The sequence below is a fragment of the Camelus dromedarius genome, chromosome 14, assembly GCF_036321535.1.
Source record: "Camelus dromedarius isolate mCamDro1 chromosome 14, mCamDro1.pat, whole genome shotgun sequence".
Taxonomy (NCBI): Eukaryota; Metazoa; Chordata; class Mammalia; order Artiodactyla; family Camelidae; genus Camelus; species Camelus dromedarius.
Window position 1 is genome coordinate 37587645 of NC_087449.1, and position 21467 is coordinate 37609111.

General features: G+C 54.6%; 1 protein-coding gene across 2 annotated transcripts; it reads right to left on the reverse strand.

The window, feature by feature from the left end:
• Window positions 1–1350: 1350 nt before the first annotated feature.
• On the reverse strand, window positions 1351–6481 carry DMBX1 (diencephalon/mesencephalon homeobox 1). 2 transcript variants are annotated; one of them, XM_031465053.2, is made up of 4 exons: window positions 6319–6481; window positions 3216–3394; window positions 2579–2927; window positions 1351–1805 (listed from the first exon to the last, which is right to left on the reverse strand). In XM_031465053.2, exons 1-4 carry the CDS (start codon window positions 6470–6472, stop codon window positions 1351–1353), a joined length of 1137 nt encoding a protein of 378 aa, XP_031320913.1. In that variant the 5' UTR covers window positions 6473–6481. The 2 variants fall into 2 exon arrangements, with proteins under 2 accessions (XP_031320913.1, XP_064349410.1); XM_064493340.1 differs by having other exon boundaries at window positions 3216–3411; window positions 6321–6479.
• Window positions 6482–21467: the final 14986 nt, after the last annotated feature.

A 21467-nucleotide genomic window follows, 5' to 3' on the forward strand; every position in this document is an offset into this window, starting at 1 on the left:
ATAAATGGGAACACACCTTTCCACACCACTGACTAGCTGGACAGAAGCCCTAACTTCGACAGTGGCTCTGGGACAGGACGCCAACAGAAGCCTGAGACTCCTCACTGCCACATGATTTGCCTTTACTGTGATCAGGAGCTTGAGTCCGACCTTCCCTCCTATGTCAGCTGCACCCCTGCCCTGGACAGGCCTGGGGCGCAGGACCGCATTCCTCTGAAGACACATCTCTGAGGGCCCCCCTTCTCTGCTGCCTCCCTCCAACCAGGGAAGTCTCACCAAAGAGAGGTCTAGAGCCCTGTGGTCAGGCCTGGATGGACCCTGGCAGCAGGCCTCAGCCCTGTGGTCAGGACTGGATGCTGCCATTCTATTGCCCGCCCCTGTCTGACTCCTGCCTCTGCTCCCTCCTCAATCTGGGGAACAGGGGCCTCAAAGCTAGAAAAGAGAAAGAAGAGAACATGCCCTTCCAGACTCCAGGCCCGGGGGTGGGGTGTGGGGCGAGGTGTGGGAGCTAGGGCCCCCTCCTGCCTGCAGCTCCAGTAGCTACGGGATCTTTAGTGAGGGTCTTATCACCTCTATTGGGGATGGACAGGAACAGGGCCTCAGGAGGGTGCTGGCGGGGAGGAGATAGGCAGGCAAGGAAGAAGCAAAAGGGGAGGAACAGGAAGAAGAAAATTACTAAAACTAAAGCTAAAGCAAACATAGCTTGGGAATTGACAACACCAACTCAGCCAGCAAAAAAGAAAAAGAGCAGGGGCAGGGAGAAGAGATGTGGAGGGGTGATCCAGAGAGAGATGGTGGGGCAGAAACTGGACAGAGGCAGGGAGAGGGAGCTCAGGGAAGAAGGAAAGGGGAGAGGGAGAGGGAGAGATGGGAAGGCCAGAGTGAGACGCTGAGGGGAGGCGGGGGGTGGGGGGGGCGCGGCAGTGGAGAAAAGATCGGAGGGGGGCAGGGGGCCTGGGGCAGGCAGATGCCTGAAAATATAGCTTTATATATTTATATTTATATCTCACATTCCACACACCAACTTACTCGGGGCAGAAGGGGAGGGAGGGACGGAAGGAAGGGAGGAGGCGACAGTGAAGTTGGGATCTAGCCAGCGATCTAGCCAGTCCTACTACCAGCCTCTCACTCCCCCGTGGAAAGCTGGGGGCAGCAGCCTCTCACCTCCTCCCCATTCAGCCTCCGTGGGGTCCAAGCAGGGCCATGCAGTGGGCTTCACCTAGGGCTGGAGCTCTGGGGGACGGGGACAGGAAGCAGGACTCCAAGTGAACTCCTTGAGAGCTGTATTGGGATAATCCTGGGGCTGGGCTGGGGGCACCCAAGAGCCCTGGCTGAGGGGGAGGCCAGCAGTCAGTTGGGCAGCGTATCAAGTCCCAGGGAGGCCGCGTGCTGCTTGGCCCGAAGCCGCAGGTTCTCGATGCTTGTGGTTTTACTGTTCAGGGCAGCCGAGGCCGGTGCCAGGCCTCCAGGGGGCGCGGGCAGCAGTGGGGACCCCCATACGCCCTGATGGGCAGCGGCAGCCGCTGACAGGGACTGATAGTAGGACTGGCAGTGCAGCGAGCCCAGGGGGGCCATGTTGACACCCAGGTAGGGCACAGCGGCCGCAGCCGCGGCGGCAGCAGCGGGGGCCGGGCCCCCCACTTCGAAGGATGAGTAGTGCACCAGGTTGTTGGTGGCGGCCATGTGCTGGCGGAATTGCTCCTGCAGACGGAAGAGGCTCAGCGGGGATGAGGAGTAGGAGTGGGAAGGGCCCAGGAGGCCACCCCCAGGCGCTGCAGGAGCCAAGGCCAGGCTGCCCGGGGAATCTGCAAGCAGAGGACCAAGAACCGAAGACTCAGGACAAGGGCAGTGGTCTGCTGGGAGGGGCTCCCTTGGCCTTACCACCCCCTTGGTGCTGCAGACAAGACAGGCTTTGGTTGAAACCATATCCACCCAGCTCAGCCAGGGCATTCCCTGAAGCATCCCCCTGAATCCTGGGAGGGAGGGACTCAAGCTTTCTAGGGGAGCACCAGGGACCCTACCAAGGCCCTCATGTCTGACTTCTTTGAGAGACTCCTTTTCTTTTCAAGGGTGGTCAGCTCCCCTTCCCCCAATCCTGTCTGTGGCTCCCACCCCCCTCCAGCTCTTAGCTCACAACTCCACCCCCTCCCTGCCTGGGCCCAGGGTTTATGTCTGAGCTATGCCTCTTGCTAGATTTCTGTTCCTTCAAAATCACAGCTCTCTGCTGCATGTGGGACTCTCGAGTACCCATGTGATACTCACCCAGTATGCACTGGTACATCTGTACTGATGGTTAAAATACTGGAATATTTCTGTAATGGTTGATAAACAGCTTTTGCCCTGAGCTTCCCAAGTACCCCTCCCTGGGACACAGCCCCTCCCCCAGAACTCCCTTGACCACCTGGCACAGGCCTGCTGTGGCCAAATCCTTTCTATGGGTCAGGCTGGGTGTCATGTGCCAAAGGCTGACCCTACCCCTGGTCTGACCCACCTCGCCTACCCAAGCCCCTGTGCGGCTAGACCTGGTTGTTCACCTGGGCTGGGACCCAGCCCACCCACAGCCCCTGCCGAGCCTCACCTGCCTTGGGGCTGCCCCTCTTGCAGCCCAGCCCCTTGCTCTCAGCCCCAGGGCTCTTCTCAGTTTTGGGATCCTCAGTCCCTGACCGAGGGTCTTCCTCCCGGTCAGGCTGGTCTTCAGGGGCTGACTCACTGGCCGATTGCTCAGAGAGGCTCAGGTGGAGCTCAGCAGGGGGATCGCCACTGGGCAGGCTGGGGGGCTGGTCAGTCTCCAGCTGGGTGTCTGTGGTTGGGGCCTCGGTCTTGCCTTCCCCGTGGGAGCCCTCAGCCTCCTTTTGCTTCTGGAGCTGCTCTTTCTGCAGGCTGCGCTGCTTCTTCCGGAACTTGGCTCTGCGGTTCTTGAACCACACCTGGGGGCAGGGAGAGAAGCAACAGGAGTGGCAGGGGAAGAAGTGGAGTTGTGGAGTAGGGTGCTATGTACGTGTGTTGGGACGGGGGTGGATAACATTGCTCCTTGCCCTGTAGGAAACCCACACCCTCAATCCCTTCCAAAACTCCCTCCCATCACAGAAGGCATTCTTGGAGATGCCAGATGCATTTCGGCACCGAGGTCTGAAATGCTGGCTCCCAGACAGTGAGAAGCTAGATTAATGGGCAAGTGCTTGTCTGCAAGGTCTAGTTAGACGAACTGGCCCTACCTGCACCCGGGCCTCAGGCAGGTTGGTGCACATGGCCAGCCTCTCACGCATCACCACATCTGGGTAGTGAGTCTTCTGGAAGGTCTTTTCCAGGGCCTCAAGCTGCTGAGCTGTGAACGCCGTGCGGCTGCGACGCTGTTTGCGGTGCTGGGAGCCATAGCGGGCCTCCAAGATGATGTCTTGAAATGTACAGCCGTTGGAGGGCAAGGAGAGGGGGCCCATTTAATTATGGGAAATAGGTTTTGAATCTTACCCTGCTCTGACTCACTGTGGTCCTGCCAGAGCTGGGCCCTGGTCCTTTCCCCTTGGAAATCACCCATCTCCTCTTCATGTGTTTGGATCTTCAAGATCGCTCCACCCCATGGTTCACTATCAGGACCACAGAGGCCAAACTCATCTCTGTGAATGGCTATCAGGAATGTGATTGAGGGAGATCTTCCTTATTTGGTTTGGGTTGGGTAGATAGATGAGTGAACATTTCCCTAAAATCCTTAAAGTCCCAGGATACTATAGGTATAATATTCTGGGAGTACATGATGCTAATAATTTGGATGTCCATGTCACAAAGGTTCTAATTTCCTATGACTCTTAGATTCTGGATACCAACAGAATACTGGCCCCTGACCATGAGAAGCCAGGCTGTGAACCTGGGACTTATCTGCAAGGTCTAGTTGGGGTAGGTCTGGCTGAGTACACAGAATTCACTGGTACTTGATTCTCTGTCCTCTGGGTAGAAATCTCATCATCCCAGTTGGCCTTTGAGTCTCTCATGGCAAGACCTGAGGCTCCTGCTCTTACATCCCCTCATCAGAAAGCCTGGTTCTGGCAGGGCCCTCAGGACACAAGAAAGGCTTGCTGCATGCAGTCTTAACCCTTCTGGCTGCTTCCTCAAGGAGAGATGGACAAAAAGAGTAAGTACTAATCACCACAGGCTTGGAGGGGAGACAAGGCTGGCGGACCATAGATTCCACAGTCCTGCCCACATGCTGGGAATATGAACCACCCAGCATAGATGTCTGCCTACGGTTGCTGTCTAGCCTCCAGCTCTTCTGCTTGACTAGTGCCTGGAAGATGGACAGTAAACCTCTCTCTCCCTGCCTCCCATCACCCACAGGTGGATCCTGGACTATCTATGCTGAGGGAACCTGAGCTGTGTCAGCCTCTGCACAGGGCTGTGGAGACCTTCCCCTGCACTCCAGGGACTGGGGAATCATCGCAACACTCTAAATGAGGAAGGAGGCAACTGGGGATCCAGGAAGCCTCTGACTTTGGGCTGCTCCTTCTTCAGTATAAAGAGGGAGCCCTGAACCCCTCACAAACCAGCACTAATCCCAGGTAGGGACCACTCTTAGCAGAACCCTGTGTGGGGAAGCAAAAGCTGAAGATCCTACTGCAGGCTCCAGGGACGGTGGGACGGGGAGTTGGGGGTAGTCACAGCTTGGGAAGCCAGACTGTCTGTACCATCAGCAATAATCTCCTACTGGAAGGCGAGGCCTCTGTACAAAGGCCAACCTGAAGCTCATGTCCCGCCTTGAGATCAGAGAATTGGTGGGAGTGCTGAATACTCCACTTCCTCTGTCCCCACCAGCAGAGGAGAACCTCTGTCCCTGACTCCTCCTCTCTGGGCCCTGGAACATGGGCAGGAGCTAATGTCACCACCTGGTTGGGCACAGGGAATTCACTCCAAACCAGAGAAGCAGCCACAGCCTGGGCAGGATAACACTCACATGCTAAGCACACACTCTACCATTGAGCTATACCCCCTACCCACCGAGGGCTCACGTTCATCCACTGAGCCCTTCCCAGAGGCCAGCCAAGTCTAAAGGAGTAGGAAGGGTTGCCCTACCCTCCCTTCTAGGCCAGAACCTCTACCCAAGCAGGTTCCTCATATCCCATCCCATTTCTTTCACTCACACTAGTCCCCCCTCCTGGCCCTTTTAAGGCTTGGCTCCTGCTCCAGAAAGCCCTCCCTGACTACCCCAGCTGAGCATGCTGCTCTGATCCACCCCACTATTTGACCCTGGCCACATTCTACCTGCCGTGCCCTCTCATGGGCCTATGGGCAACTGGTCTCCCTGAGAGTGCCCTAAAGCCCTCTAAGGACCACCTGGTACAGGGCCAGAGCAGTTCACCAGCTGCTTGAGGTTTGCTTGGGACAGGATAGGATGGGTAGCATCCCCTCCCAAGAAATCACGTTCCCTACCTCTGCCATCAGATCCTTCCCATGCCCACTGAGAGGCTGTCAGGGCCAGGCAACAATCAGACGAACCAGGAGTGGGGGGAACAAAGTCACAGCTCCCTCATGGGCACTTGCCTTAGGACTGGGGTAATAATTACCTCTGAGCACTTACCAGCCCCTGCTAAATAATTTGCATACGTTTATCACAAGTAACTTTCCAACCATCCTGTGGGATGAGCCCTGCTTATAAAGGGGGGGGATGTTCCCTGTTTATAAAGGGGGAAACTGAGGCTCAGAGAAGTGATTGGGTAGACCATACAGTAATTACTAGTCTGTGATTTCAAAGCTCATATTTGCAGCCATAATGTCACATTCTAATCTCCTACCCCTGCCTAGATTTAGCCTCTGAGCCTCACTTTCCTTGCCCATAAAATAGAGATAATAACCTCCCTTTACTGAGGTTGAATGGTTTAATGTACAGAGAGAGAGCCTCACACAGTGCCTGGCACACAGTCGGTGTTCAAAACATGGGAGCCGTTACACTGATCTGACTCCCCGGGCATGCCAGCCACTTCCTAGCTGCAATGCTCTGGGCTAGTCCCTTACCACCTACCTCAGTCTCTCCATCTGTGACATAGGCTAATGAATCCCTCCCTCACAGGGTTGTTAAGGGAATTGGAAGGCATAGGGCAGCTCCAGGGCCCAGCACAGTGCTGGCAAACAAGGGTGCTCACTCATATGCAAATTTTAAATCGACAGCTCTGTGATGCTGAGTGACCTGGGTCTTCCTGAGTCTCCCAGAGTAAATGTTCCCAGGGATCCCTCCTATCTTCACCTTCCAGAGCCTCTTCCCACAGACCTCTCCTCCACCCCTGGCCCCGGTAATCCTGTCCCCAAGGTCCCATCCCCACAAGCGGCCCTTACCAGCCAGGCGCTCGGCCAGCGTCAGCGCGTGCACCGATGGCCGGTAGTCAGGCGCGTGCTGGGCCTGCTGGGCCGCCTGCTGGTGCAGGTTGTACATGGCGCTGAGTGAGTTCATGGCGTGCAGCGAGTAGCCGTTCACCCCGTAGTGCTGCATGGCGGCATGTGCCTGAGGACAGGGCAGCGGGAGAGGGGACGTGAGGCCATGCTGTCACACTCTACCCCGGGGGGAGACACTGCCCCTCGCCCAGACCTTGCATGCCCCCTCACCCTGAGAGCTTGTGCCTCTGGGTCAGAAAGCAGCCTGCCTTGCCCACAGCTAAGAGCGTGAGAGCTCCTGCCTCTGCTTATTCATCCAAGTGGCAGGACTTGTGTAGGGGTTAATGCTCTGGGCTCTGGAGTCAGACTACCAGGGCTGGGATCTCCACACCGCCACCCAGGAGATCTGTAGCTTTGGCTAAGTCACTTAACGTCTCTGACCTTCGGTTTCTCCATCTGCAAAATGAGGTTTATAATAGTACTTATCTCATGGGATCATTGCAAGGATTAAGAGAAGCCTTAACAATAGGGTCTGGCACATAGCATGTGCTCCAAAATGTTAGTCATTGTGATTTATCAATCCGTTTGCTGCTTTATGCAGTCATCTCTTCATTTAATCACCCAGGCACTTAACTTATTTGTACATCATATATTCATTTACACACTTGTTATTTAACAAACAGACACTGAGGTCCACAAGGGGCCAAGTCTAGAGCTGGACTGGGATCACTGAGGCATTCGCTCTGATGAGATAGTGGATTAAAACCCTCATGTGCTACACAGACATGAGAACATTGTTACTGCTGCTATACACACATGACCATTGCCTCCCTCTGTTCTCACCATATTCCCAAGAAGCCAGCAGACCAAGAGCAATAAACCCACTTTACAGATGAGTCCACTGAGGCTTAGAGAAAGAGCAGTCACATACTGAGGTCACACTGCCTGTCCAGGGCCTGCTCTGCCCCACATGGCTTCAGCCTCATTCTTTGGTGGCTAACGCATCAGAGAATACATCCTTTTCTGCTGAGATGGCTCAGATCAGCACAAAGCCGCCAGGGTCCCACCAGCCCAGGTCTCCTCCAGATCCTCACAGCCCTTGGCTGAGCACCCACCACATACTGGCCTGAAATACCATTTTTGTAAAGTTGTCCATTTGATAAGAGGATGGATATGTCCAGGTGTCTCAGCTCCCCACTGTCATTGAAGTGGACATATAACCAAACATTCACAGCCCACATGCACACACACACACACACACGTTCTATGCACAAACACACACAGGTAGGCATTCTCAACATTCACACACAAACTCATCAACATTCACAAACTCAACGCCATCATTCCCACAGCTGCACACACAGACGTCTTCACAGACACCTACCCCTGCAGCAGATGTGTCTGCACACAAACACGACCCTCACACACAGTCACACCCTCACATACTCACTCAACTGTTGTTCATCATGCACCCACCTACTAAGCACCGAAGTCCTTGCCTTCATGGAATTTACCCTCCGGCGGGGAGAGCTATAAAACAACAAATAAACTGACGTAATAATATCAGACAGGAATAAGTAAGTACTTGGAAGATAAATAAGGCAGAGGAGGAACCTAACAAGAGGAAAGGGGAGGCCTGTTTAGAACACGTGGTCAGGAAAGGGTGCTCTGATGTTCAAAATAAGCCACGTGAATCTGGGGGGAGGGTTTCCAGGCAGAAGGGACAGCAAGGACAAAGACCCTGAGGCATGAGCAAGTTTGGTGCGTGTGTGAAACAGCAAGGAAACGAGGGTAGCTGGAGACAGAGAGGGAGAGGAGGGGGCCAGACCCCAGAGGGAGTCACCGTCCATTGTAAGGAGTTTGGATTCTCTCCTGAGTGTGACGGGAAGATCCTGGAGGGTCTCAAATAGGTGAGTAACACGATGATTTGTTGTTAGAAGCTCACTTTGGCTGCTGTATGGAGAACAGACTGCAGAGAGTCAAGAAGAGAAGTGCAGAGACCAGGCCACTGCAGAAGTCCAGGCCAGTGACTGGCGGGCCTTCCGCTAGGGTGGTAAGGGTGGACGTGGGGGGAAGTGGTCAGATAGACTTAACATGACTGTTGATAGGTTAGTTATAAGACGTCAGGAAAAGAGGGCAAAAAGGATGACCTGAGTTTTGGGCCTGAGCCACAGTGTAAAAATGGGTCTCTTTCTGAATTGGGAGCACTAGGGGAGAAATGGGTCTGGGAAGTGGGAGAGAATGGAAATCGAGGCTTTTCTGGGACATGGTAAGTGTGAAATATGGATCTGACTTCCTAATAAGAATGTTGAGTTGGCAGTTGGATATACAAGTTGGGAGCTGAAGGTTGGATTGACAGATTTCTGAGTCGACACTCACACATGACACCTACCAACAACATTTACTTACAGAATCTTACTCTTGCACCATAAACACAACCCCAAAGGCAGAGCTCTAAGAGAAAAGAATGATAGACATGGCAACAAAAAGTGTTTAAGCATTTGTATAACAGAATGTACCATAAACAAAGCCAAAAAGCAAACAACAAACCTAGGGAAACATTTACTGTACATGACATAGCAAAACTGATAACAATAAATAGCACAAATAAAAATAAAAGAGAATATCCATAATATACAAAGAGCTCTTACATAGAAACAAAAAGATGATGGATGACCTTAATAAAAGATGGGCTAAGTAAAAGAAGAGACAGCTTATTAAGGAAGAAACACAAATAGCCAGATGACATGGGGCAAAAAGTTCAGCCTTTCCTTGTAATCAAAGAAAGAAAAATAGAAACAATAAAATAAAAATTTCACCAATCAGATTAGCAAATATGAAGAAAAGCTATTACCCAGTGTTATCTGGGGGAGTAGGAAATGGTCTTTCTCCTACCTCACTGACAAAAGAGTCCTTTTGTCCCTGCATCCAAAACCTTTAGTGAAAGCATCACTTGACTCCACAATTCCATTTGCAGAAGTGTATCCTTCAAGTATGCAGAGATATGTATACACAGGAATATTTATCACAGCTGTGTTTATGACGGCAAACAACTGGAAACCTCACTGCTCATCGAGAGAGGATTAGTTCAGTACATGAGGGGAGAGTCATGCCCACGATGGAAGATGCTGCCACAGTTTAAAGCCATGCTGTGTATCTGTATGTGCTGGTGCTCATGATATATTGTTGACTGGAAGACATAGGTAACAGTACACATGATGGGATCCCATTTTTGTAATGCATGTATAAATATGCATGGAAAAAAGTCTGAAAGGTTATACCCCAAAATATTAACAGAGGTTATCTCTGGGAGTTAGCAGGTGGGATTACAGATGATTATATTCTTTCTTTCCTTTTTTGACGGTGGGAATGGAGGGAGGGTTAGCTTTGTGTTCCAATGGATATGGGGATGGAGCCAGGCTCCAAAAGGTGTCACAAGTGCCACGTGGGAAAGAGGGAATAGAGTTTAGAAGTAATTTTATCCATCTCCCTCCCCCTCCGCCCCCACTGCTGGGCTGACATGCCCCTCCCCCACCAAACTCAGGGGCTTTGTTGCCTTAAAACTCACTGCTGTTAATGTGGTAAGTGACATTTTAATTGACTTAATTACTGCTGATCTCACAGTTTTTGATGCACGACAAGTCTTTATTAACTGAAGCCAGGAGCCGTGCCTCTCTTGGCTCCATGAGTGCCCCAGTCCACTGGCCTCTGAAGGCCTCCAGAACTGCCCCAGTCTGGCTGGTGTCTGCCCCCTCATCCCTCCAGCCTGATGCCCTCCGCTTCCCTGGCACCCAGCAATCCCAAACTAACTGCCACTCCTACTTGTCACCTCCCTGCCTTTGCCCCTGCTGGGCCTCCACATGAAACAGCACTGCCCTTCATCCCCCTCACCCGACAAGGCCAGACTCAACTGACACCTCCTCAGAAGGGGGGCCCTCCCCACCCAGCCCTGGGAGGGCACCTCTGCCCTCAGGCTCCTCATGAATAAACTCAGGTCACAGAAGTGATGGCGAAAACAAGAATAAGAATAAGAACAGCTCCCATTTACTGAACACGCTGAACCAGGCACCACACAAAGCACCGGGCATGGATTTTCTTCATTCGAGCCCTGGATCAGAGTGTGTGATGACACTTCTATCTCCCCCCTAGACTGAGACCCTGGAGGGCAGAACGTGTATCCCACGCATCTCTGGATTCCCCATCCCATCCCAAATCACAGGGGCTGGCATGGAGGCAGGGCTCCAGAGATGAGGACCGGATGAATGAATTAATAATAACAACTATTTATTAAATGCCTCAGATACATCAGACATCCCCATCAATCCTCTCAGTGCCCTAGGAGGTAGGGACTGTTATTACCCCCACCTCACAGATGTGGAAACGGAAGGTGAGAATGACTGGCTAATTTGTTAAAGGCCATGCAGTTAGGAAGTGGTGGAACAGGTTTCCACAGGTGAGGAGAGGTTCTTCCCACCAGCTAGTGTTTCCTAACGTGTCACACAGGCTCCTCCTCCAGCATGTTCCATTCCCTGACTTCTAGCATCTCTGGTTTGATCCAAGGCAACAGGATGACAGCAGAGAAAAGGCGCGTTCCACTGGAGTGTGTGTTCATACACGCACATGCGTGCACAGGTGAGTTTGTGTGTATGTCTTGCGATGAGGCTGTGAGAGCCCAAGTCTTCCCAGCTGAGCTCCTCTCGCCAGCAGCCTCACACTTTCTTCCTTCTCCAGGTGGACGTCAGGGCCCCAAGTCTCCTCTGAGGCCACAGAGGGGCTCTTGGCTGTGGATGCTGCTTACCATCCAACCTGCACACACGTGGTACCACCCACTCACAGGTCTGCAGCTCATCTCAGCCATCATGCGTGGACATGTGTGTACACAGCTGATTGTGATCAGGCACACGACTGTGTGTGCATCTGTGTTTATGCAGATGTCTGGGGTTATCTACATGTCTCTATGGGTGTGCACATCTGTGGGCCAATGTGTGTGAATGTTTGTGTGCATGTGTGAGCAGAGGAACATACGCTAAATGGTACCCTCAGAAGTCATGTGGCCCTGTACAGGATGTGAGAGTGAACAAGAGAGAAATAAAAAAAGAAAGAAAGGGGGAAAAAAGTGGAGGGATAGAGTGGATGCAGAGAGACAGACAGGGCAACACAGAGAAAATTAATAAATTTGTTTTACCCATTTTGGGTTTCTGCAACACCTAGCACAGAGCCTGGTACACAGCCAGTGCTTAGTAAAGAATAAATGTTGCATGGATGAGAGACACACAGGCTAAGAGATGGCACGGGAGGTAGGGCCATCACAGCCCAGTATGATCCTCGGGGCCGTGGTCCCACCACCTCCTCAGCACCCAGGACTATAAGCCTGGTTCTAGAGGGGTACCCTGCCCAGTGAGTGACTTTCCAGCAATGGGGAAGCCCAGACCTGCCCCCTGGTGGCCTCAGCCAGGCCCTGCCGCTGGAACCCCATGTACCCCAGTTGTGAGTGCTGTTGGTCTTAGAGGGGGAGGCTAAGAGCAGCCCAGGGCTGGAGTCCTGCAGGGCCAATGGGAGCCTCTAAACAGGGCACTGCACTCTCGGCCCCAGGCCGGGCCCTGCGTGGGCTCAGCCCACTGCACACTCCAAACAGAATCAATTATATATTTAAAAGGTGCCGCCCTGCAATTCCTGGCGAGCCAGGAGAGCCATCCATCATGGCGCGGCCGTGTTTCACAAGCTGTCGAATTGTGCTTACATTGGTTAAAAGAATCTTTATATTTCATTAAGCAAGCAGATCGGCGGATCTCCCGCCACAGGCGCCATATAGATGGCTTTAATTTTCCAAATCTGCAAATGCATCCGTTATGTCCCTGCGTCGCTGCTGGCTGCAGCCTAATGCCCAGCCAATCGAAGAATCAAGCAGAATTTTATTAGGGGGCATTTTTTATAAATTAACAGCAGCACTGCTAGGAAACCACACGTAAGGCGTCTTTGATTAGAAGGAAAGTGGACCCTTCCTTCAGTCACACCCGGCTCAGCCAGCCAGCAGGCCCGCTCCATCTCTCTTTGCCTCTTCCTCTCCTTTTCTGAACTTTCAATCCGCCCCCACATTTCTTCTCATGCCCACACACAGCGAAGAACAAGGCAGAACAACTTTTTTAAAGGAAAGGAAAGAAAGCAGGAGGGGAGGATCCAGGAATCTCTGAGTGACTTGCCTCCTCGGGTCCCGGCGTGGTCAGACCCTTTACCTCCTTACTAATGACAGCTACCTTCTATCCAACACTTAGCAGGAGCCAAGCCCTCTTCTACTCATTTTCACAAATCTCAACACAGCCCCACCAGGCAGAAATCATTGTTCCCACTATGTGAATAACACAATTCAGGGAGGTCAAGTCACCCTCCCAAGGCCCCACAGTTAATAAGGGGTAGAGGCAGGCTAGGAATCTCAGGTGGCTAAGGATCTACCTGGTATTTGTTTCCGGAACGTGGCCAAGAGCTAGGCTCTGGTGAGGACTAGCCCTGGGTGCCAATTGCAGCGGGAGGGACCTTAAGGAGACTGCTGCCCTGGACGTCCTGCCCAGAAATGCCACTGTCCCTTCAGCCCTGGAGATGACCTGTGACCCTCTGGGGGAAGAGGCTCCTGCCGCCGTCCCTCCTACCGAGTAGTGTGGAGACCAAAAAGACTTTCACTTAGCAGGTAAAAGTACATGAATATAAAAACCGGGGAGCTCCAGGCCAAGGCTCCCACCCCAACCCCAGGTGGCTGGGTGACCTTGACTAGGGCCCTATCACCCTGACCTCTTCTGCTACAACACTGACTCAGTGGCTACCCCAGGAGGGAAAGGAATCTTGGTTGGGAGAGGTGTGTAACCCAGGGCTGGCCAACCACCTGAGGAGGCTGAGGAGGAGAGACTCCTTCGTGTGTGTGCATGTGTGTGCACATGGATGTGGGGGGGGGGGGAGGAGCAGACCAAGATGACCTAGAAATCTTCCAGCTCTGAGCTAGCGGGTCCAGGATTTTAAGAGAAGCTCTGTGCCCAGAACATGCCAGATACTCAATAGCAATAACATCATTGATTTCTTACCCCAGCTCTGCAAGGGAGACAGTATTATTATTTCCACTTTACAGATGAAAAATGGAGGCTCCAGGGAGGTGAGTCACCCTTGGCTGACCTGTTTGGGAGCTGGAAAGGCTGAGCCCCCATCCCAATAACACCCCTATTCCCACATTCTAGCCTTACTCCTGAGTTGCCAGGAATGAGCAACAGGAGCATATGATGTAAGGGGACATGGAGATCCCTGCCCTGCCCTGACTAAGGACCCTGCAGGTGCCAGGCTTCAGGGCAGACTTGAGATGGGGATATCCCCAGCTGTTCCTCAGCTGCTGTTTATTTTCCAAATCCATTCTCAGGTCACAGCCAAACCCTCCAAGCTCCCCCAATCTCCACTGTCAGTATCAGGCACATAAAGGGGCAGAAATACCAGGAACCAGCCTCTTTTTCCCCTTGCCAGGGGCCAGATCTGCCCCCCAGCCATGCCCCTCTTCCTAGGAGAGTAAGCTAGGGCACCAACAATTCCATGATTCGATCCGGCCAGCAAGACTACAGGGAACAGCCAAGGACACTTTATAGAAACACATATATTCATCATTTCCACTTCCCCCACTCTTGTGCCCTCCTAACCCACTGCACCGCCACCCTCCTGCCCATTGAGACACAGCTCTCTAAAGTCACCATGTTGCTGCCTCCTCCTCTGGGAACACTGTCCCTCCACCAGCATTACCTGGAAGACTCCTGACCCCTCACACTAGGCTTAGGCACCCCCCTCTCCAGGAAGCCTCCCCTGATACCCCCAGGCAGGTGGCTTCTTTGAACTCCTATCATAGCATTACCTCACCAAACTCTGGTTGCCCATTTGCCTGCCCTTCACCCAAGATATAATCATAACTATTTATTACCAGCCTGAGAGAGACTTGAGAGGCAGCATCTCATTCAATCCTCACAACAATCTCATCCCATTTGACTAAAAAGGAAGCTGAGACCCAGAGAGATAAAGTCACTTGCCAAAAGCCACACAGCTAAGCAGCTTAGCCAGGATGGAATCCAAGGAGTCTAACCTCAAAGTGTGAACTCAGTGCTCACCAAGAGCCCTTAACCTCACCAATCTGAGGCTCCTACAGGGCAAGGTCTGGCTCCAGAGCTAGTACTCAGTACCCAGCACAGGAGACATTAGACATTCATTCCACATGTAAAGACAAGAGACACTGTCAGGCAGTGGACTCTGGGGTAATGTAACGAGTTGCGGCTCCAGGGGCTCAAATTCTAGCAGAATGGTCAGATGGTCAAATGCCCTGGATGAGGGGAGACCAGCTCTGGGAGATGTGAGAAGGGCAGCAGAGCCCAGAATGGAGTGAGCCAAGGCTCAGGGTCTCCTCCTCGCCTGCCTGCCGGCCCCTACCCCGCAGGGAAAACCCTATGTCTCCAGCAGAAGCCAAGCCACCCACTGGCCATAGCTGCGGCCTTGACTTTGCCAGACTGAGCCCTTCCCCTGTCCCACACCAAGCCCTGGCCACTGCTCTCGTCTTGGCCACGCCCCATCCACCAGTGGCATTTGATACAGGCACCATGCTCCCCACATTGCTACCATTAACCCCATGCTGCTTGATCCATGTGCTGAGGGGATAGGCTATTGAGGTCCAAAATCTCCAGCACACTTCTTCCAACTCAACTGGGGCCCCCAAAGTGGTCCTAGAGTTGGAACCAAGGACCTCAGACAATGGGCTTCAGGGTGTGTGGCTTTGCAAGGGTCAAATCAGATAGGCACCTAAACCTCGACAGTTTCTCAAAGGAGAGTCTCACCTACCCTCCTGGTTTAGGGATGGGGCCAGAGGAGGGAGGGGGAGGAGCGCCAGCGGAAAGAGCTTGAGGGTTGGGGTGGGTCTCAGGACAGACCCCGCCCCTGCCGCCCTCAGGAAGAGCCCAAGTGCTTAGTTCCCTACACAAACTGTTATCCATTAACATCCAATTATCCCTCGGTCCGAGCCATTAATTATAAATCAGCCGCTAATTGGGGTAATTAGCCCCCCGCAGGCTAATGGGCCGAGACCGAGGGAGGTTCCTCCGCCTACTGTTTGTTCTCTGGTTTTCTGAGGTGCTTAATGTTGGAGGGTGCAAAGAAATCAGGCGCCTGGCGTTAATTTTTTTTTTTTTTAAGGCAGTGAAATGCGGCAGGGCAAAGAAGAGAAGATGAGAAAGGCCAATTGTTGTTGTGTCTCGAATCCCTTCCAGAGTCTGCTCTGTCGAGGACAGACTGACCCGGAGGGAGGACTGACCGCAAGCTCTGGGACTTGAACTTTGGGATGATTGCTTGATTCTCCGCTTCCTTTCCAGTATAGATGCAGCTAGAGCTCCAGAGAAGACCGAGGAGACTTGGGCGGAGCCGGAGTGGCGCGGGGGACGGGTTGGCCACCAGCATGTTTCCGCCTCTTAACCGCGCGGAGGAGGCGGCCTTACTTGCTGGGTTCGCCCCGGCCAGGAGTCTACAGGGAAGAGCTGGGCCGCTCCAGGATCCTCAGGGCCCGGAAACCGGGCTGCAGAGTCCCTGTGGAGCCATGGCTCCAGGCCCAGGTCTGGGCCTCGGGCTGCTGGAGGGGTGTGCGGTGCTGGCTCCGAGACCCCGGCTTCCGCAGTGCGCGCGCGGACAGACGTACAGATAGAGACCCGCGCGGCCGCGGAGACGCAAACAAACCCTGGTGCGTAGAGCTGTAGGGGCTGAAAGGGGCCGCTAGACCCAGTAGGCTCCAGCGACCTTGGGACACACTGAAGCAGCGCCGGTAACGGCAGTAGACTGGGAGCAAGGGGTGAGCCCATCTGGGAAATGCTCTCTGGCCTGGTGACCGTGGATCCAGGGGACTCTTCCCTTTGCCGCTGCCGGAGACCCGGCTAAAGTTGGAAGAACAGGCAGGGCCAGAGCTGAGACCGTAGATCTGTGTGAGCTAGGGCATCCACCCCTCCAGCAGCACTGGGCCGAGTCAAATAAGTTGTCCGAAGAACAGATAGGTGACTAAGCGGAAGGAGAGATGGCTGGATGACGGAACGGCAGGACACCATCACGGAGAGCTCAGCTCAGTGCCTCTCTTATCCAAGGGGAAACTGAGGCGCAGGGAAGAGCAATGACTCACCCAAGGTCAGAGATGTAGGGTACTCAGTATAGGACGAAGGTCCAGACCAGACCACATGCTTGGCTCGCCGCTCACCACCCCCTCAGCACCCCTCCCTAACCCGCTCGCCTGCTCGGTAATGGGCTTTGGCGGGCGGCGGGCAGCGTCGCCCGGGGCCTTGATTAGATATTTATTGCTGTCATTTACATGGGCACCGCGGGGCGGCTGAGCGGGACTGGGGAGGGGTAGGGTGGAGAGGGAGGGGGAGAGGAATGGGAACATGGGGGAGGTGGAGGCTGGATCCTCGAGGAACACAGACCTGGCAAGGGGAGTGAGCAGCGATGTGAGCAGCGAGGGCCTGGATGGACCGAGGGAATCAGGAGCGCAGAGGCCGAGTGGAAGTTGTGGACACGGGGCCCTTGGGCTGCGGCGGGTGAAGGGGAGAAGTGGGACTGTCACGCCTCCAAGAGGTTCCCTGGGGGTGTCTGCGTGTGATACCCATGAGTGTCCAAGTGAATTTAACCTGTGTGTATACAACGGTGTCTGAGGGTTTTTGTGAGTGTATGTACAGCAGATCTGCCTGTGTGCCCTTATGAGTGTGTTTCTCCACCTGGGAGAAATGTGACTTCTCACCTGGGTGTGTCTGAGTGAACCACCCATAGCCCAGGTGACTCTAACCCATGTCTCTGACTCTGTGTAGTGGTCAGCGTGTGTGTGAGTGTGTGTGTGTGTGTGCGTGTGTGTGTGTGTATCCCTGTGTGTCTGTCAATCTGAGTGACCCCAAAAATCTGTGTGTGTGCAGGACTAGCTCAGAGATTGGGGAGGGAGGGGCAACCTACAGGTGGTTTGGTTTGGGTACTCTAATCGCCAGACTCAATCGAGCATTCCCCAGAACCCAGGCTTTGGGCAGCAGACTTAGAGGGCTGATTCCCCATTCCAGTCCTACAGGGCCAGAGTACTGACAGCCTGGGGTCCTCCTCTGGACTTCTGTTTCCTACTCAAGATCCACTAGGCAGTGTGTGAGGAGGTCTGTGGTGGCTGGGGCCTCAGGGCAAGTTATGTTTGCACTGGAGTAGAGAAATGGCTCCAAATTCGTGGCTACACAGGATCCCACATGTGAAGGTGGTGGGAATGGGTGCAGGGGTCCTCCAGACACTCACCCATCGCTCTTGAAGCTGACCTGTGAGCCCACCATCAGGCAGAGCCCATCCGGAGGCCCAGGTGCTTGCCTCCGAGGTTGCCTTCGCCCAGGGCGGGTTTCCACTCCTCTGCACCTTTGCCCTTCTGTTCCGCTTTCCATGAGGAGTATGTACGACCACAGCCAGGTTCCCGCTTCCCAGCAGGAGTCAGTGCCCATAAGGTCTGAGGGGGTAGAGGAAGCTGTTTACCCCCATCCAGAGTAGTAATTCCCTTCATCTTGTCCAAAGACTGTATCTACCCCAGACACAGAGGAGAGAGATTTGAGCCAATTATTCAGATAATTTCCTCTCACTGGGCAGCAAATTCGATTTTTTTCTGACCACCTACACACATATTAGCATAGCTGGTTTGCAGACAGAGGAGATAGGGACTAAGTTCATCAATCCTTTGGTCAGACTGCCTTCTCCTTTTCCGGAGGACTGGGGATACAGAGAAATGAAACTCGAATTTGGAAAAATTGAAAACAACTCTCACTACACCCCATCTAAAACTAATAGGTGATAAGGACCTCCTAGGAAGATGCTGGGCCCGGCCAACCCGCCTGCAGCGCACGGGATCATGAGCTCCAGTGAGAAAGAAACCGGTCACCTCGCCATGGCAGCGACAAACTGGAAACTTGCACAATTTCTGAGGAAGCATCGCGAACAGCCTCCGTGATTCCAACAGCCTTTTCCCCGGGGCAAGGCCCATCGAGTCAGTAAAGCCCCCTCTTCCCTCGATGTCCTTAAACTGGAGCCGCCTCAGAAAACCTGCACCAGACCAGTTGGCTCCGTGCCTCTGCTGACTTCTAAAACGAAAAAGATCGTCCCGTGCCCCCGGTGGACTGGCCCTGAGGCTGCACTCCAGGCTCCACGGGTTCCCTGCTTTGGGGGATGCCAAACACCGAAAGAGGCAGAAGAGGCCGCGGACCCCGGTCTCCTCGCACCCACCAATCCCGTACGCTCTCATCGGACAAATCGCAAGCCTGAGGAGCACTACACACACACACACACACACACACACACACACACACACACACACACACACACACACACACACACACACACACACACACACACACACAGAATCAGAGAAACTTCGGGCCCCAAATCCGGGGCGAATTTGCAGATGTTCCGCTCGAGATCCCTATGCGCACCACCAGGGCTGCCGCGGCCCCTGCGCAGAGCCCGGAAACTTGTGACTGGAGAGAAAGTTCCGCCGGCGGAGTACTGGTCACCGCCTGTCTCCCTCCAGAACCGGATCACAGCAACCCGGGATAGGAGACCCAGAGAACAGAGACCCTGGCAGTGCCCCTAGCCCCTTGACCGCTCCTCCCGATTCACCACGAAGCGGCTCCAGGGGCTGGCCCCAGCCTGCGGTTCCGCGCCACAGCTCACCCGACCCACGCCAGCCGAGGCCGCGGGAGGCAAAACGAATTCCAGGGAACTAGGCCCGCTGCGCCCCAAACACCTACCTGGGGGACCCTAGCCCGAGGCTGCATTTACGAGGACAGAAGCTGGCTGAGCGCTGAAACACCCCAAACCGGAGAATTCGTGAAGAATCGCAATCCCGAGAGAAAAGGCGCATTCGGCTGCGATGGAGTTTGAGCCGGAGCCGCACGGGCCGGACCAGTGTCGGATCCCGGGTAATGCCCGGGGCACCGCAGGGTTCGAGAGGCTGCGTGGACGCAGAAGCTGGGGAGGCGTGGGCGGCCCCTGCGCTCCCCGGGCGAGGACCTGGGCTGCCGGCCGCGCCCCCTCCCCAACCTCGGCCCCGGGCTCCGCGAAGCCTGGGGCAGCATCTGCTCTGCATTACCCCAGCCACCTCCTCCCCGCCCCCTCCAAACTGAGAAGGATTTGTCTCCGCTTAATAGCCAAACCTTTTTTGTATTTATTTTTTTTCAGGGTCGAAGTAATATCTTCCAAATGAGGCAAAACCGTGACGGATCCAAAGCGTTCTCTGCGGGTGCCTGCGTCTCCGCGGGCCGAGGCTTCCGTCTCTGCCTCGCCGCGTTTCTGCCCGCGGCTCTCTCTTCTCTCTTTACGCCTCGAAATTTCGAGTTCTTTGCTCTTTCTGGCTTCTTGGGCTGATCGCGCTCTCTGACTCCGTTGTCAGCACTGGGTATCGCTCCAGCCGTCTCACCCTGCGTGTCTTCCGATCTCTCCCTGACTGTCTGCCTGGCCTTCCCCTCCGCTTCCTCTGTCCCTGCGCAATCTGGCTGTCTCCAAGTCCCTGGCCCCAAGCAAACTTTCCGGTCCTCCTGGCTGATCCGGCACTGCAGGACCACTAGATGGGTGGCGGTCCCCAGAGCTCTCTGCCCGCGTCCTCCCCTGCCCGGCTCCCCTCCCGACTCTGCCCCGCCATCCTCGCCCGCTCGCACCTGGTCTCTCCGGCCCGCTCCGCCGCCGCCGCTGCCATCTACGCGCGCCTGGGCCGGAGCTGGAGTTTTAAACAGCGTTTCCCGGGCGCCCGGCGCGAGCCCACGCGCTCCCTAATGGCCCCGGTGGCTGCCAATCACGCGCCACTCCCGCCCCCGCCCCGCCCCGCGGGTGCTGCAGAGAGGCTTCTCGGCCTAGGTTGCCCAGGTCCGACCATCAGTGGGTCTGCGGGCCGGGCCAGCGTCCGCCACCTCCTCCGAATCTCTGTGTCTCGGACTCCGGGTCCCGGGATCTCTGACTCTCTCGGGTCTTCAGGAGCCTCAGGCCAATCCTTAGGGAGAGGAGGGGTCTTACGAAACCGTTCCCTCCCGAGGCCTCACTCAAAACTGGGGGCTTAGCACTAGAGGCAGCAGCGATGGCATAGGGGTGCCCTGACTTCCACGCCCACCGTCCCTCCGAGATTGGTCCCGAGCTGCGCGCGCACAAGCACACAGATACACACAGTTTCCCTATCAGTCCCATACCACCCGCAGCCCTGTCAACCCAGTGGCACCACATCACCCACAACCCGCAATCAGAACTCATCGCCCACACAGTCCATACACAGGATGGTGCTCCTGGCAGCCTGTTACCTGCCTGGCATCCGGAGGCCTCTTGGAGAGGCTGCTGGCCTGGGACTCAGCTCCACACAAAACACACGCACCTGTCTCAAGGAGGACAGACACAGAGCCAGGTCCAAGTGGGCAAAATCCTGGGCCTGGGATCCTCCATTCCTGCCAGGGCCCCACTCCCTCCAGGCGGGATCGGTTCACAGGAAGATATGTTCAGGAGCTGGCTCTGGGGCCAGGCAGTGATGAAGGCGGGCCTCCTGAAAGGTGTGTCTGAAGTGTGTGCCGGAGGGGCAGGTTAACACCCACACTGCTGCCAGTGCTGGGGTGGCAAGTGACTGTACAGAGGCTCTATGTGTGTGGCTGTGTGGAGGTGACTAGAGAGGGGCTTAGCCAACTGTGGGCAGGGTGTGGGGTGCATATGGTATGTGTCCCTGTATGGCTGGAATTCTGTGTGGCCTGCCTTTGGGCACAGTGGTAGGGACTGTGAGTCATATGTGGAGTGTGTCCTTGTGAACTGTGCTCCCATGACCACAAACCCACGTGTGACTGTGGAGCCTCATATGGCCGTAAGTCCCTTTTGTGTGTATTACCAATCCTTCTGCCATTGTGCATTCAAGTGTGGTGGCGAATCCAGGTGGCTGAGTGCAGGATGGACACAGGGCAGGTACATGGTGTCACACTTGGGGTGGGGCAGCTTGATGCTGGTTCTGGCGTTCTCTCTGGTCTGTAAGTGATGCTTCTGGGTCTAGCTGCTGGGAGCTGGCTGTTTCCTTAGGGGCTAAGCCATGGAGAGACAGAAGG

Coding starts and splice junctions, on each gene's coding strand:
- DMBX1 (XM_064493340.1), bottom strand. CDS start 6,472: ATGCAGCACTACGGGGTGAACGGCTACTCGCTGCACGCCATGAACTCA. Junction 3,412..6,320: donor ACGCTGGCCGAGCGCCTGGC/TGGTAAGGGCCG, acceptor CTTGCCCTCCAA/CGGCTGTACATTTCAAGACA. Junction 1,806..2,578: donor GAGGGGCAGCCCCAAGGCAG/GTGAGGCTCGGC, acceptor CTCTGCTTGCAG/ATTCCCCGGGCAGCCTGGCC.